At 39.5% G+C, this 14,385-nt stretch overlaps 1 protein-coding gene across 5 annotated transcripts in view; it reads right to left on the bottom strand.

Annotated features, from left to right (window-relative positions):
• Positions 1 to 14,385, bottom strand: part of Odr4 (odr-4 GPCR localization factor homolog) — a 42,988-nt gene that overhangs the window by 15,329 nt on the left and 13,274 nt on the right. For all 5 annotated transcript variants that reach the window (XM_055624567.1, XM_055624565.1, XM_055624566.1 and 2 more), the window contains 2 exons: positions 13,683 to 13,778; positions 12,696 to 12,761 (listed from right to left, as the gene is read on the bottom strand). In XM_055624567.1, the coding sequence (XP_055480542.1) occupies positions 12,696 to 12,761; positions 13,683 to 13,778 (162 nt within the window). The remainder of the gene's footprint in view (positions 1 to 12,695; positions 12,762 to 13,682; positions 13,779 to 14,385) is intronic.

Below are 14,385 nucleotides of genomic sequence, written 5' to 3'. Positions count from 1 at the left end.
GGAATACAGAAAAAACCACAAAAGTATGTAAGTTAGGACACCATAAATACTGTAAAATTCTAACCAATGCATAGACACACGTTTATTTCTGGGCTTTCAATATATAACTTTTATATGCTAAAAGTAACCCTATGCTTTCCTCATGTAAGAATCCAACATCAGCTAGAGCTGTCACCAGAAAATGCTATGAAAAGTTCCAAAGGGATAACATGGTCATTTTCATTCTCAGTTCCACCATCTTCAGTCTGAGCAGTATTCAATACCTCTTGTTTTCCAGATGCTTCAGACATTTAAATTATTATTTTATATAAATAAATGTTTTGCCTGGAACATATGCCCGTATACATGTATGTGTGTGCAGTCCTGAGAAGGCCAGAAGAGGATGTCGGATCCTTTGGAACTAGAGTTTTGGACGGATGGTTGTTAGCTGCCATATCAATTCCAGGACCAAACCTGGGGCCTCTGCAAGAACATCAAGTGCCATCACTCCAGCCTCATTTTAGATGCTTTACATGTCCCTGTCTAAGTGCTGAAACAAAGACAGCATGGTAACACTCAAAGTACTTGAGACCTGGCATCATGATGGAAAGAAAAACCTCACCATTAAAACAAAATTGAGTGTTAGTCCCAAGCTGTGAGCTCAAATGTGTGTGAGCCTTTTTGTCTAGAAAAGGCTGTTCTCTCAAAGGCATCTGCCACCTCTGGCTCTTACAGTCTTTCCACACCCTCCTCTGCAGAGATCCCAGGCTTGAGGAGAAAACTAGAATAAAGACATCTCATTTAGGGCTGAATGCTCCAAAATATCTCACTCTGTTAACACTGTACCACTGCGGGTCTCTGAGTTAAGTACCATCTACAGTGAGAAACGCCTCTGATGAGAGTATAGAGATATGTTATTAGGAGTCAGAAAATGACTATTGTTATGTTGCCTTAGCACAATAATAGTAAGGTTGTCTCCCTAAGGCCCATGACCTGTCCAGTCTAAGGTTCCTGGCCATATTAACGGTGTATCTCTTGAAGGAGGCCTTACATCCAATTAAAAACAAGTGGCCCAACAAGTGGGCATATCTTACAGGCAAGTCATTATTGTAGCTCACAGAATTTATGGCGAGGTGAGACTCACTACTTTTCTCCTGTGGTTTTATGTACAGCACAATATAGGTACACATGAACTCAAGGAGGCTGTAATAACATGTGCAAGACCCAAATAAGTTCAAGCCAAACAAATTCCCAGCAGAGGAAGTGAGTATAAAGCACTATCTCTAGACAAAATAATATTTGCAATTGCTAGCTGCTAGAAAAGGAAAAATCAGTTTTTATCAATTGAATGATACTGAGTATATCAAAACACAATCTAGGACAGGCCCCATGCTCAGTTGGACACCACGAAGTAGATTTAATTTAATTATATATGTATAGGTATTTTGCTTGCATGTATGTCTGTGCACATGTAGGAGTGTGATACCCATAGAGACCAAAAGAGGGTTTTGGACCCTCCAGAACTGGTGTTAACAGACAGTTGTGAGCCTCCATGCTGGTGCTGGAAATCCAACAATCCTTGATCTGTTTAAAAGTAATCAGTGCTCCTGAGGAACTATCTCTCCAGACCTAGACTTCATGGATTTTGTTTGCTTTTATCTTATAATTTTAGGTTTGTTTGTTTGTTTTGTTTTGAGACACGATTTCTCTGTGAAGCCCTGGTTATCCTGGAATTTGCTTTGCAGACCAATTGGGCTAGCCTTGAACTCACATAGATCTGCTTGCCTCTGCCTCCTAAGTCTGGGAAAAAAAGTATACACCACCATGCCCAGCTATTTTGTACTTTTAAAAGAGAGAAAAATCATAAATTTGTAGAGAAAAGCAGATATGGAAGGACCTAAGGGTAAGGAAAGAATATGAACAAAATATATTGTATGGAATTCCCAAAGAATAAATTAAAACAAACAAAAATGACAAAACAACAAAGAACAGTCATAAGAATGTAATTTATATCCCAAGTTCACCTGAAATAAATAATTCAACAATGTGGTCCATTCTTAGAAAATGAAAGCAAATAATAAAACTTGTAGAAAGAGTTATGCGCCTATAAACCTACATGATCAAGAAGACAGAAAATAAAGTAGAAAAAAAAAAATCTTTGACCATATGGTCCTAAAAAGGCATGAGCAATCAAGGTATGTTTGTAATTCACCACTGCCCCCCAAAAAGCTATTTTTAAAGATTTTTTTTCCAGATTATTTATTTCACTTTATGAATATGAATGTTTTGCCTATATGCATATGTGTGGATCACATGCATGGCTGTTAGACCCCCTGGAACTGGGAACATGGATGGTTGTAAGCCACCTTATAGGTGCTGGGAAATTAACCCAGGTTCTCTGCAAAAGCAACAAGTGCTATTAATAGCTGAGCTATCTTTCCAACCTTTAAAGGTATTCGTAAGAATTCATACTTAATCACTGTGAAATTCTTACCAAGGCAACAAAACAAAAAACATCTGTTGGAGCTGAAGAAATGGTTCAGTGTTGAGAACAATTACTGTTCTTATAGAGGACACAACTTTACTTCCCAGAATCCACATGGCAGCTCATAACTGTCTGTACCTTTAATTCCTTAGGATTCAATACCCTCGTCTGGCCTCTTCGGGTATTAGGCATGCATGTGGTACACATATAGACAGGTAGGCAAAACCTCATTCACACAGTAAAAATAACGTTTAAAATATGTCACCAAAAGAAGCAGCAAGGTGAAAATGCTTATACTACCTTTCCTATAGTATCGCAGTTTCCTGTGATACCTGTAGAGTTCACTGATAAATCAATAAAGTAAGGAGAGAATAATGGGCTTTTCTCATACATTATGTAATATATATTTAATTATTTAATCATATTATAAATTATATACACATATGTAATATATACTTTAAGATTTATTTTTATCATATTTTAACAGTTATAATACTCATTTTAGGGTACTTTTATCCAAAATAAACTCTCCTATAAAAAAATACAACATATTCATATGCACGAGGGAAAGAGTTTTAAAGGCTATAAGGACTAAAATGGCAATTTTTTTGGTAGAAACTTTGCTGGGTTCTACAAATTTTAATGACTGTTGCTACCTAGACTTAAATACAAACTGGCTTACAAACACAAACTGGCTTACAAACAGCCTTTAAGCATCTAATGTGTTTACAAGCGAAAGAATTATTTTGGTACTAACGGAAAAGTTTGGAAAAAGAATGATTCCTCTGGCTTTGGGGCCTAAATGAAACCCAATGAAAATACCAGCATTTGGAAGTTAGATTTCTTTTGTATAATTATTTTTCATTCTTTGAACACTCTATACACTAAACAATGATCTGTCTATCTATCATGGCCTCCTTCCAAATCCCCCAAGTGCCTTCTGCCTACCAACTTCATGTCTTTTTTTATATTTCATTTTTTTTTATTTTTTTACTAATAACTTGGAACTAGATCTTAATGTACAGGTGGGATTCTGACTATTGGCAGCAGGAGACAGATGGCTGGGCAAGACACATGGATCAAGACATACACAAAATTTAAAGATACCGCATGTAGAATAGGTTAGAAAATAAAGAAAATAATATGCTGATACTGTAAAGAACCTTGAATCAGACATCTTAATTAAGTAAATCTAAGTAGTAAAGATCACTAAATAAAAAATAGCATGCCTTGAATAAAGGATATCTCTAAAGTCCAAGGTCAAGTAAAAAATATAAGACAAAAAAAGTACTGTGAGAAAACATTAGAAACTATGCAGAGAAGCTTAGATACAATGCCAACTTAACAACATCTTATAGTTAAATACAGAGACAGACAGCAAAGCATTCTCATGAACCAAATTGTCTTCAGTTTCTCAATTCAGTTAAAAAACTGAAAGTTCTGGTAGTAGTCCTAGGTTTCAAAGTCTAGAAAACACTGAGTTGAAGTTTCTTATACTTCCTATAATTATGGTCTGTTCTCCAAGATAGCATGAGGCAGTTTAAAGTGAACAGCATTTATAATGGCTTTATAAACTAATAGCTTTAATTTAAGTGATTTTTATTTAATTCAGTTTCCTCAACATACCTAACTTTAAATTTCAAAATAGATGTATAATTTAAAAGCATCATGAAGAAAAAAATGAAACTTGCTAATCAATACTTTGTAGAGTTTTTAGATTTATTTTATTTTTTTTTATATGAGAGTTTTGCCTACATCTATGTCTGTGTACCATGTCTGTTCCCAGTAGACATGGAGGTCAGATGAGGGCACTGGTTCCCTGAACCAAGAGTTAAGGACAATTATGAGCCACCATGTGGATGCTGGGAATCAAACCCATACTTTCTACAAAAGCAACCAAATGCTCTGAAACACTGACCATTGTTCCAGCTCCCTTTGGTTATTAAATTAGAGTGTAAGACTAAAAATATACTTCAAATTAAGTATATGACAGCTCTCAGTATATCAATACACATCTTCTTTTAAGTTTCCAAGAATTCTAACTTTAATAATCAACAGCTTAAAATTTAAATACATACATATGAATATATATATGCTTCCAAAATTGTCATCTACTTCCTAACATTTTAATAGCCTTGAGACCTGTTTAATCAGAGCAATGCTTCTTGGGAATAAATTTTTTTTTAATTTTATTTTTTTCTTCTCAGTTACATTTTATTAACTCTGTATCCCAGCCGTGTCCTGATCCCTCATTCCCTCCCAGTCCCTCCCTCCCTCATCTCCACCGTGCCCCTTGCCAAGTCCACTGATAGGGGGAACCTCCTCCCCATTCATCCGATTTTGTTTTATCAGGTATCTTCAGGACTGGCTGCAAAGCTCTCCTCTGTGGCCTAACAGGACTGCTCCTCCCTTGGGGGGTGGGGAGGCCAAAGAGCCAGTCATTGAGTTCCTGTTAGAAATAGTCCTTGTTCCCCTCACTATGGGAAACCAATTGGTTACTGAGCTACCACAGGCTACATCTGAGCAGAGGTTCTAGGTTATATTCATATATGGTCCTTGGTTGCATGTCAGTCTCAGAAAAGACCCTGTGCCCAGATATGTTTGGTCCTTGTGGAGCTCCTATCCTTTCCTCATCAGACTAACTCCCCTTCTTTCTTATGATTCCCTGTACTCTGCCAAAGGTTTGGTCATGAGTCTTTGCTTTGAAAACACTGCTAGTTAGAGTTTGTCTTTGCTTTGAAAACACTGCTAGTTAGAGTTTGTCAAATGCATTCAGTAGACTCCTGTCAATGTTTAATGTGCATCCCATCTGTCTTTCAAAACAAGGATTGATAATCTTACCCCATGTCCGCTCTCTTGATTATCTTTTTAGGTGTATAGATTTCATTATGTTTATATCTTATAGGTCTATATAAGTGAGTATATACCGTGTTTGTCTTTCTCTTTCTGGGATATTTCACTCAGGATGATCTTTTCTAGGTCCCACCATTTGCCTGTAAATTTCATGATTTCCTCGTTTTTGATTGCTGAGTAGTATTCCATTGTGTAAAAACACCACAATTTCTGTATCCATTCCTCCGTTGATGGACATCTGGGTTGTTTCCAGGTTCTGGCTATTACAAATAAAGCTGCTATAAACATGGTTGAGCAAATATCTCTTTTGTGTACTTGAGCAAACTTTGGGTATATACCTAGCAGTGGTATAGCTGGGTCTTGAGGAAGCACTATTCCTAATTGTCTTAGAAAGTGCCAGATAGATTTCCAGAGTGGTTGAACCAGTTGACATTCCCACCAGCAGTGGAGGAGGGTTCCCCTTTCTCCACAACCTCTCCAGCATGTGTTGTCCCTTGAGTTTTTCATCTTGGCCATTCTGATGGGTGTAAGGTGATATCTCAGGGTCGTTTTGATTTGGATTTCCCTGATGGCTAATGAGGATGAGCATTTCTTTTAAGTGTTTCTCTGCCATTCGATATTCCTCTGTCGAGAATTCTCTCTTTAGCTCTGTTCCCCATTTTTTAAGTGGATTACTTTGTTTGCTGCTTTTCAGCTTCTTTAGTTCTTTGTATATACTCACTATTAGTCCTCTGTCAGATAAAGGGTTAGTGAAGATTCTTTCCCAATCTGTAGGCAGGCGTTTTGTTTTGATGACAGTGTCCTTTGCTTTACAGAAGCTTTTCAGTTTCATGAGGTTCCATTTATTGATTGTTGCTCTTAGAGCCTGTGCTGTGGGTGTTCTGTTCAGGAAGTTGTCTCCTGTGCCAACGAGTTCTAGGGTGTTCCCCACTTTTTCTTCTAACAGATTTAGAGTATCTGGTTTTATGTTGAGGTCTTTGATCCATTTGGACTTTAGTTTTGTGCAGGGTGATAAATATGGATCTGTTTTCATTTTTCTGCATGTGGACATCCAGTTGGACCAGCACCATTTGTTGAAGATGCTGTCTTTTTTCCATTGAATGGTTTTGGCTTCCTTGTCAAAAATCGAGTATTCATAGGTGTGTGGGTTTATTTCTGGGTCTTCTATGCGGTTCCATTGATCCTCCTTTCTGTTTTTATGCCAATACCATGCAGTTTTTATTACTATTGCTCTGTAGTACAGCTTGAGATCGGGGATGGAGATACCTCCAGATGATCTGTTGTTGTACAGGATTGTGTTGGAGATTCTGGGTTTTTTGTTTCTCCATATGAAGCTGAGAATCTTTTTTTCAAGGTCTGTAAAGAATTGAGTTGGTATTTTGATGGGAATTGCATTGAATCTGTAGATTGCTTTTGGCAGGATGGTCATTTTCACAATGTTAATCCTACCAATCCATGAGCACGGGAGATCTTTCCATCTTCTGAGATCTTCTTCAATTTCTTTCTTCAGAGACTTGAAGTTTTTCTCAAACAGGTCTTTCACTTGCTTGGTTAGTGTCACCCCAAGGTACTTTATGTGGTTAGTGGCTATTGTGAAGGGTGTTGTTTCCCTAATTTCTTTCTCGGCCATTTTGTCTTTGGTATACAGGAGGGCTTCTGATTTTTTTGAGTTGATTTTGTATCCTGCCACTTTGCTGAAGGTGTTTATCAACTGGAGGAGTTCTCTAGTTGAATTCTTGGGGTCGCTCATATATACTATCATATCATCTGCGAATAGTGACACTTTGACCTCTTCCTTTCCGATCTGTATCCCCTTGATCTCCTTTAGTTGTCTTATTGCTCTGGCTAGGACTTCAAGTACTATGTTGAAGAGGTAGGGAGAGAGTGGGCAGCCTTGTCTTGTCCTTGATTTCAGTGGGATTGATTTAAGTTTCTCTCCATTGAGTTTGATGTTGGCTATAGGCTTGCTGTATATCGCCTTTACTATGTTTAGGTATGTGCCTTGTATCCCTGATCTCTCCAATACTTTAAACATGAATGGGTGTTGGACTTTGTTAAATGCTTTTTCAACATCTAAGCAGATGATCATGTGGTTTTTCTCCTTCAGTTTGTTTATGTGGTGGATTACATTGATGGATTTCCGTATGTTGAACCACCCTTGCATGCCTGGGATGAAGCCTACTTGGTCGTGGTGGATGATATCTTTGATGTGTTCTTGGATTCGGTTTGCAAGTATTTTATTGAGTATTTTTGTGTCAATGTTCATAAGAGAGATAGGTCTGAAGTTCTCTTTTTTTGTTGGGTCTTTGTGTGGTTTAGGTATCAGGGTGACTTTTGCTTCATAGAATGAGTTTGGTAATGTACCTTCTGTTTCTATTTTGTGGAATAGTTTGAGGAGAATTGGTGTGAGCACTTCTTTGAAGGTCTGGTAGAATTCCGCGCTGAAACCATCTGGCCCAGGGCTTTTTTTGGAGGGGAGACTGTGAATGACTACTTCAATTTCCTTGGGGGATATTGGGCTGTTCAGTCTTTCTACCTGATCTTGACTTAATGTTGGAAGATGGAATCTATCAAGAAAATTGTCCATTTCATTTAGATTTTCAAATTTTGTGGCATATAGGCTTTTGTAGTATGACCTAATGATTGTTTGAATTTCCTCTGTGTCTGTAGTTATGTCACCCTTTTCATCTCTGATTTTGTTGATTTGGATAGATTCTCTCTGCTTTTTAGTTAGTTTGGCTAAGGGTTTGTCTATCTTGTTGATTTTCTCAAAGAACCAGCTTTTTGTTTCATTGATTCTTTGAATAGTTTTATTTGTTTCTAATTGATTGATTTCAGCCCTGAGTTTGATTCTTTCCAGCCTTCTGCTCCTCTTGGGTGTATCTGCTTCTTTTTTTTCTAGGGTTTTCAGTTGGGCCATTAAGTTGTTTGTATGTGATGTTACAAATTTCTTCTTGCAGGCACTTAGTGCTATAAATTTTCCCCTGAGCACTGCTTTCAATGTGTCCCATAAATTTGGGTATGTTGTGCCTTCATTTTCATTGAATTCTAGGAAGTCTTTAATTTCTTTATTTCTTCCTTAACCCAGCTGTCGTTGAGTAACAGGTTGTTCAGTTTCCATGTGCGTGTAGGCTGTTTGTTATTTCTGTTGTTGTTGAGGTCCAGCTTAAGTCCATGGTGGTCAGATAGAATACAAGGGATTATTTCAATCTTTTTGTATCTGTTGAGGCTTTCTTTATGACCAACTATATGGTCTATTTTGGAGAAGGTTCCATGCGGTGCTGAAAAGAAGGTATACTCTTTTGAGTTTGGATGAAAAGATCTGTAGACGTCTATTAGGTCCATTTGATTTAGGGTCTCTGTAAGTGTTTTTATTTCCCTATTTGTTTTCTGTCTAGTTGATCTGTCCCTTGGTGAGAGTGGAGTGTTGAAGTCTCCCACTATTAGGGTTTTAGGATCAATGTGTGATTTAAGCTTTAATATTGTTTCATTTACGAATGTAGGTGCTCTTGTATTTGGGGCATAGATATTCAAAATTGTGATGTCCTCTTGGTGGATTTTTCCTTTGATGAGATATAGTGGCCCTCCTTATCTTTTTTGATTAACTTGGGTTGAAAGTCTATTTTATTAGATATTAGGATGGCTACTCCTGCTTGTTTTCTGGAACCATTTGCTTGAAAGACATTTCTCCAGCCTTTTACTCTGAGGTAGTGTTTATCTTTGTTGCATAGGTGTGTTTCTTGGATGCAACAGAATGATGGATCCTGTTTTCGCAACCATTCTGTTAGTCTGTGTCTTTTTATTGGGGAGTTGAGTCCGTTGATGTTGATAGAAACTAGTGACCAAGAATTGTTACTTACTTTAGATGTGGGGTTGGTGGTGTCACTGAGTTTCATTGCTTTTATTCTTTTTTTTTTTTTTTCTTTTTGTATAGTTATCTATTTCCTCTGTTTCCTTAGATGTAGTTGGTTTCTTTGGTTTGGAGTTTCCCTTCTAGTAACTTTTGTAGAGCTGGGTTACTATGTAGATATTGTTTAAATTTGGTTTTGTCTTGGAATATTTTGAATTCTCCGTCTGTTGATTGAAAGTTTTGCTGGGTATAGTAGTCTGGGTTGGAATCTGTGGTCCCTTAAGGACTGTATGATTTCTGTCCAGGCCCTTCTGGCTTTCATAGTTTCTGTTGAGAAATCTGGTGTGATTGATAGGTCTACCTTCATATGTAACTTGGCCTTTTTCCCTTGTTGCTTTTAGAATTTTTTCTTTATTCCGTAGGTTCAGTGTTTTGACTATGATGTGACGTGAAGAATTTCTTTTCTGGTCTAGTCTACTTGGTGTTCTGTAGGCCTCTTGTATGTTTATGGCCATCTCCTTCTTTATGTTGGGAAAGTTTTCTTCTATAATTTTCTTGAAAATATTTTCCGGACCTTTGAGCCTGATGTCTTCTTTTTCTTCTACTCCTATTATTCTTGGGTTTTGCTTTTCATGGTGTCCTTGATTTCTTGGATGTTTTGTGTTTGGAACTTTTCTGATTTTATTTTTTCTTTGAGAGACGTGTCAATTTCCACAAGTGTATCTTCGGCTCCTGAGATTCTTTCTTCCATCTCTTGTATTCTGTTGGTGATGCTTACCTTTGTGGTGCCTGATCTTTTCTCTATGTTCTCCAGCTCCTGGTTTTTCTCTATTTGTGTTTTCTTTATTGATTCTAATTCTGTTTTCATGTCTTGCACCATTTCCTTCATCTGCTTGAATGTGGACTCCTGCTTTTCAATGATAGCTTCTAATTTTTTGTCCGTTTCCTCTCTATATATCAGTAATTGTGCCTCTACTTCTTTGGGTATAACTGCCTGTATTTCTATGAGAGCTTTGTTTATTTCTTCTTTATTTGCCTTCATTTGTGTGGACATTTCTTTGAGAGCTTTGTGCATTTCTTCTCTGTTTGCCTCAATTTTCATGGTCATTTCTCTGAGAGCACGATTTGTTTCCTCTTGGTTAGTCTCGATTTCTTTGGTTATTTCTCTGAGGGCTTTGTTCATTTCATCTTTATGGGCCTCTAATAGCTGGAGAAACATAGTTTTGACGTCGTTTTCTTGTATATCTAGTGAATTGAAGTGTCCATTGTTTTGTGGGGTTGCTGGTGAGATCATTATGTCCTGATTTTTGTTGGGAGTGTTCTTACGTCTGCCTCTAGCCATCTGGTTATTTATAATCCTCACTGGTTGTTCCTCGAGATTGTAGTTTGGGCTATGATCCTCTTTCTGTTTTCTGGACTGTTTTTTCAGGAAGATGAGAGAGGTTCACTGCTTTGGGGGTGTGCACTGTGTTTTCAGTTTTTCCTAAGTAAAGAATGTGTCGCTGGCGCTATTTGCGTGCGCTTTTAGCGGGCGCAGTGTGCATGCGCGGATTGTCTGACTATTGCAGTGGCCTGCAAGCCACTATTACGCAGTTCTGACTGAGATCCAGGGATTGTTTGCCTGGATTACCCTGGTGGACCCGCAAGGCAGAGGCTTCAATGTCGCTATCCCAAGAATCCCTCTGATGCCCACACTAGGAGTGTGGGTGGCAGGGATCTCGTCTGGTTGCTTCTGTGGAAAGGCCCTGGGTCTGGGGCAATCTCTCCTAGAAGGCTCACTCACTCTCTTGCAGGACCAGTTGGAATGCACAGGGGTTCCCCTTGCTCACTACTCTCAGTTTTGGTCCTGCTGCAGAAGTGCATGGGTAGGGTAACAGTCAGCTCTGTGACACTGTGGCCGCATGACTCGGTGTCCACCTTTCCTGTGTGCTACCTCTTTGTTCTTTCCCTCTGCCAGGAGGGGTTGTGTTGACTGGTCCCTGGGTGGCACGGGAAAAAGTTAGGGTGAGTGTACTCAATCCCAGATCCCGGGCCCAGATCTCTCTGCCAGAAGCAGCCTAGCAGTAGAATCTATGTTTGCTGATCCCAAGAGAGTACCGGGTGGGGTTGAGTGTCCTCAGATCCAGAGCTTGGGTTTCTCTGCTAGGGGCCGCTGGAGAGAGGGTGCTGTGTCCTTGGCAGGCTGCCTCTCTGTCCTTCCCCTCTGACATTCTCCTCTGCTAGGGCGAGCTTATGGAGGTGCTCTCAGGGGAGTGCCAGCAGGGGTTGGGGCTTCTCAGTGGGATCCTGAGCCCTGAGCCGGTGGCGTTTCTCTGCCGGGGAAGGGGGGGGAGGCGCCGGTGATAGAACTTGCTGCTAGATCTTATTACGCTGGACCCAGGAGAATCTCAGGACGCGTAGGAGGACCACAGTCCCAGATCCCGAGCTGTAGTTTGTTTGCTAGGAGCGGCCGGCAGCACTGGAGTTCCGGCACTGTGAAGCCGCTGTGCGCCTCTTTATCCTTCTGCTCCGCTGCGGCAGGGTGATGGCGGCGTTTGGGGGAGTGCCCGAAAGGATTGGGTTTTCTCAGCCCCGCTCTCGGGTTGGGGTACAGACAATGTTGTCTGTGGCAGATTCTGTTGGGCACCTCCTGCCTCCTCCCAAGAGGGAGTAGGGATTTTGAGCTGGGCGCGCAGCTGCTCTCCGCCCGCGGCGGGAGCTCAATTGTGATGGCGGCAGGTACCCGCCGTGGTCGGAGAGACCTTCCAGGGAAAGACTAGGTGACCCGTGACCAGTCTGGCAACTTTCTGGCAACTGGTGCTTGCGGCACCAGCCCGGAGACCCAAAACCCTAGTTGCCAAGTTCTCTTTCGGGTTCTGGCTGGGCAGCCGAGAGTGGACCCGACCGCTTCCCACGCCGTGGGAGCCTCCCCTCACCTGGGAAACACAGTGGATCTCTGTTGTTTTAGGGCCCAGAGTTCAGTCTCCTGGTCGCTGCACGGAGTGTGTTGTTCCACTTCTCAGACACGGTGGTCTCCCGGTGCCGCCATCTTGGCCCTTCTCGGGAATAACTCTTATAGCTTCATCTCTTGCAATATTTGGGGGTCAGGGGGTTATTATGTGTGTCCTTTTTTTGTTGTTATTGTTCGTTTGGTTGCTTTTGCCGCAGGATTTCTCTATGTAGTTTTGGCTTGTCCTAGACTTGCTTAATAGTTCAGGCTAGCCTCGAACTCAGAGATCTGCCTGCCCCTCCCTCCCTGAGTGCTGGGATTAAAGGCATGTTCTACCACACCCAGCTGTGTGTGCATTTATAAAATTGTATAATTCATTTATACAAAGAAATCACTGGCTCAATCTATTTACAGCCCTTTACAATATTCAGTTCCACTGGAGACATTTTCACATAATGGTTAACAATGACCTGAATTGATCACCCTAGACTGACACAGCGCCTTTGCCCTTTATATTTTTCAATTCATACAATTCCATTCCTAATTTTTATTTTTGAGGAAGTAATTTACTCTAAGTAAGTGGTTTTAGAAATATTTACCAATTGTGTTAGCACTCGGACATCAAAAGAAGGAGCAGTTGCTTGCATATTTCCTCTATTTTTTTTCTGAAAAATACAGAAGTGAAAAGCCAGCCTGTTAAGGTTACACATGAAAAATAAGGAACAATTTAGGAACTAATCTACATTTTCTAATAACAAGGAGAAAATATAGGTCTTAATAATTTTAATTTTGCTATTTTACAGAACACTGTTATATATTCTCTATCAATCAATTATTATCTTAAAAAGTATTCCCTAATTTAATTTTTCTAGGTTTGAGATTAGTACATTATTTTCTGTAGGTCAAATTCACCTTTCTCTGTAAATAAGGATTTAGTGGAACAGTCACGATCATTCATTTATATTATCTTCTAAGGTTACTTTAGTTGGACAACAGCAGAGATGAATAGTTGCACAATAACATGTCTTATAAAACCTAAAGCATTTACTATTTGGCTTTTTCCAGTTTGCAGATTTCTGTTCTACAAGAGAGATCACTTAAGGTCCTCTTTATTTAAGTCAAAGGTATTTAAGAATCCTTTATAGAGCTTTCCACACAGAAATTTCATTTTAAATAAGCTTTTACAATTTGGACATTAGATAGACTTTAGATGCAGATGTCATTCAGAAGCCCAGGATTCAGTATCTCAATTACCCCAGAAATAGCCTCTTCCTACCACTTTCTGAGAAAAACAGTTGCTCTTTACTATAAAAGACACTAGAGCCCAGGATGGGCTTTAATCCCAGCACTTGGAGGCAGTGGCAAGCAGAGCTTTTGAGTCTGAGGCCAGAATGATCAATACAGTGAGTTCCAGGATAGTCGGGGCTACATAGAGACCCTGCATCAAAATAAATCAATTAAAAAACAAAAACATCCTAGAAATGAGTAAATGAAACCTATTTTAATGAAAACAAGGACTAAAATTAAATCTTTTTTTTTTTCTTAAAACACTATTTCATACGTAAGACAATTTTTTCTTAACTCACCTGTCCTTCTGATAGGTCACAATCTTCACCTTTAACTTGTCCATTAATCAAATAAACACCATTTTCTATTTGCTTGGCCCAGCGTGTAAGTCCACTCTTAAAAACAACACAAAATCTTTTAGATGTAAGGTTATCTGACTCAAGCCTTGTAGATTCTACTCTTCTCCACCTACTACACTGAAGTCTTGAAAATCGTCTAAGGGTCAACATATAATGTTTAAATCCAGTACCACAAACTAAAACACAGTCCTAATCTTTTTTACATGTATGTTGGTATAATGTTCTTTTGGAATGTATACAGCCTACCCTTGTTCATTCAAATGCTGATTTCTCTCCCCCACTCTCTGGTTTCAATCCGGACAATTGCATTGTAATACTTAAGCATCACCTGTCTCAAGTTTGTGTAAACATGGCAGCATTTGTTCTCTAAATTGTCAATTAAAACAACCAGCCACAGTGTTGAGCAATGGAGAGGATAGGGTGGGACATCCTGGTTCAGAGTGGGAAGAGAGGAAGGAAGCAGGAGGAGAGGAAGTAGTAGGAGGGAGAAGAGGAGAGAAGCTGGAGGAGAGGTCTTGGAACGACATAGAGAAATGAACTGGACCTGAGATATCAGTAAAAGCAAGTATAATGAATAAATCTGAATGGTATGAAACTATGTGGGCTTGGAGGTTTAGGAGGGAGTAACTATTGCCCAGCATTG

This window comes from Psammomys obesus, unplaced genomic scaffold (genome assembly GCF_907164565.1).
Source record: "Psammomys obesus unplaced genomic scaffold, mPsaObe1.curated_primary_1811, whole genome shotgun sequence".
NCBI lineage: Eukaryota > Metazoa > Chordata > Mammalia > Rodentia > Muridae > Psammomys > Psammomys obesus.
This window is presented reverse-complemented; position numbering and strand designations above follow the sequence as displayed.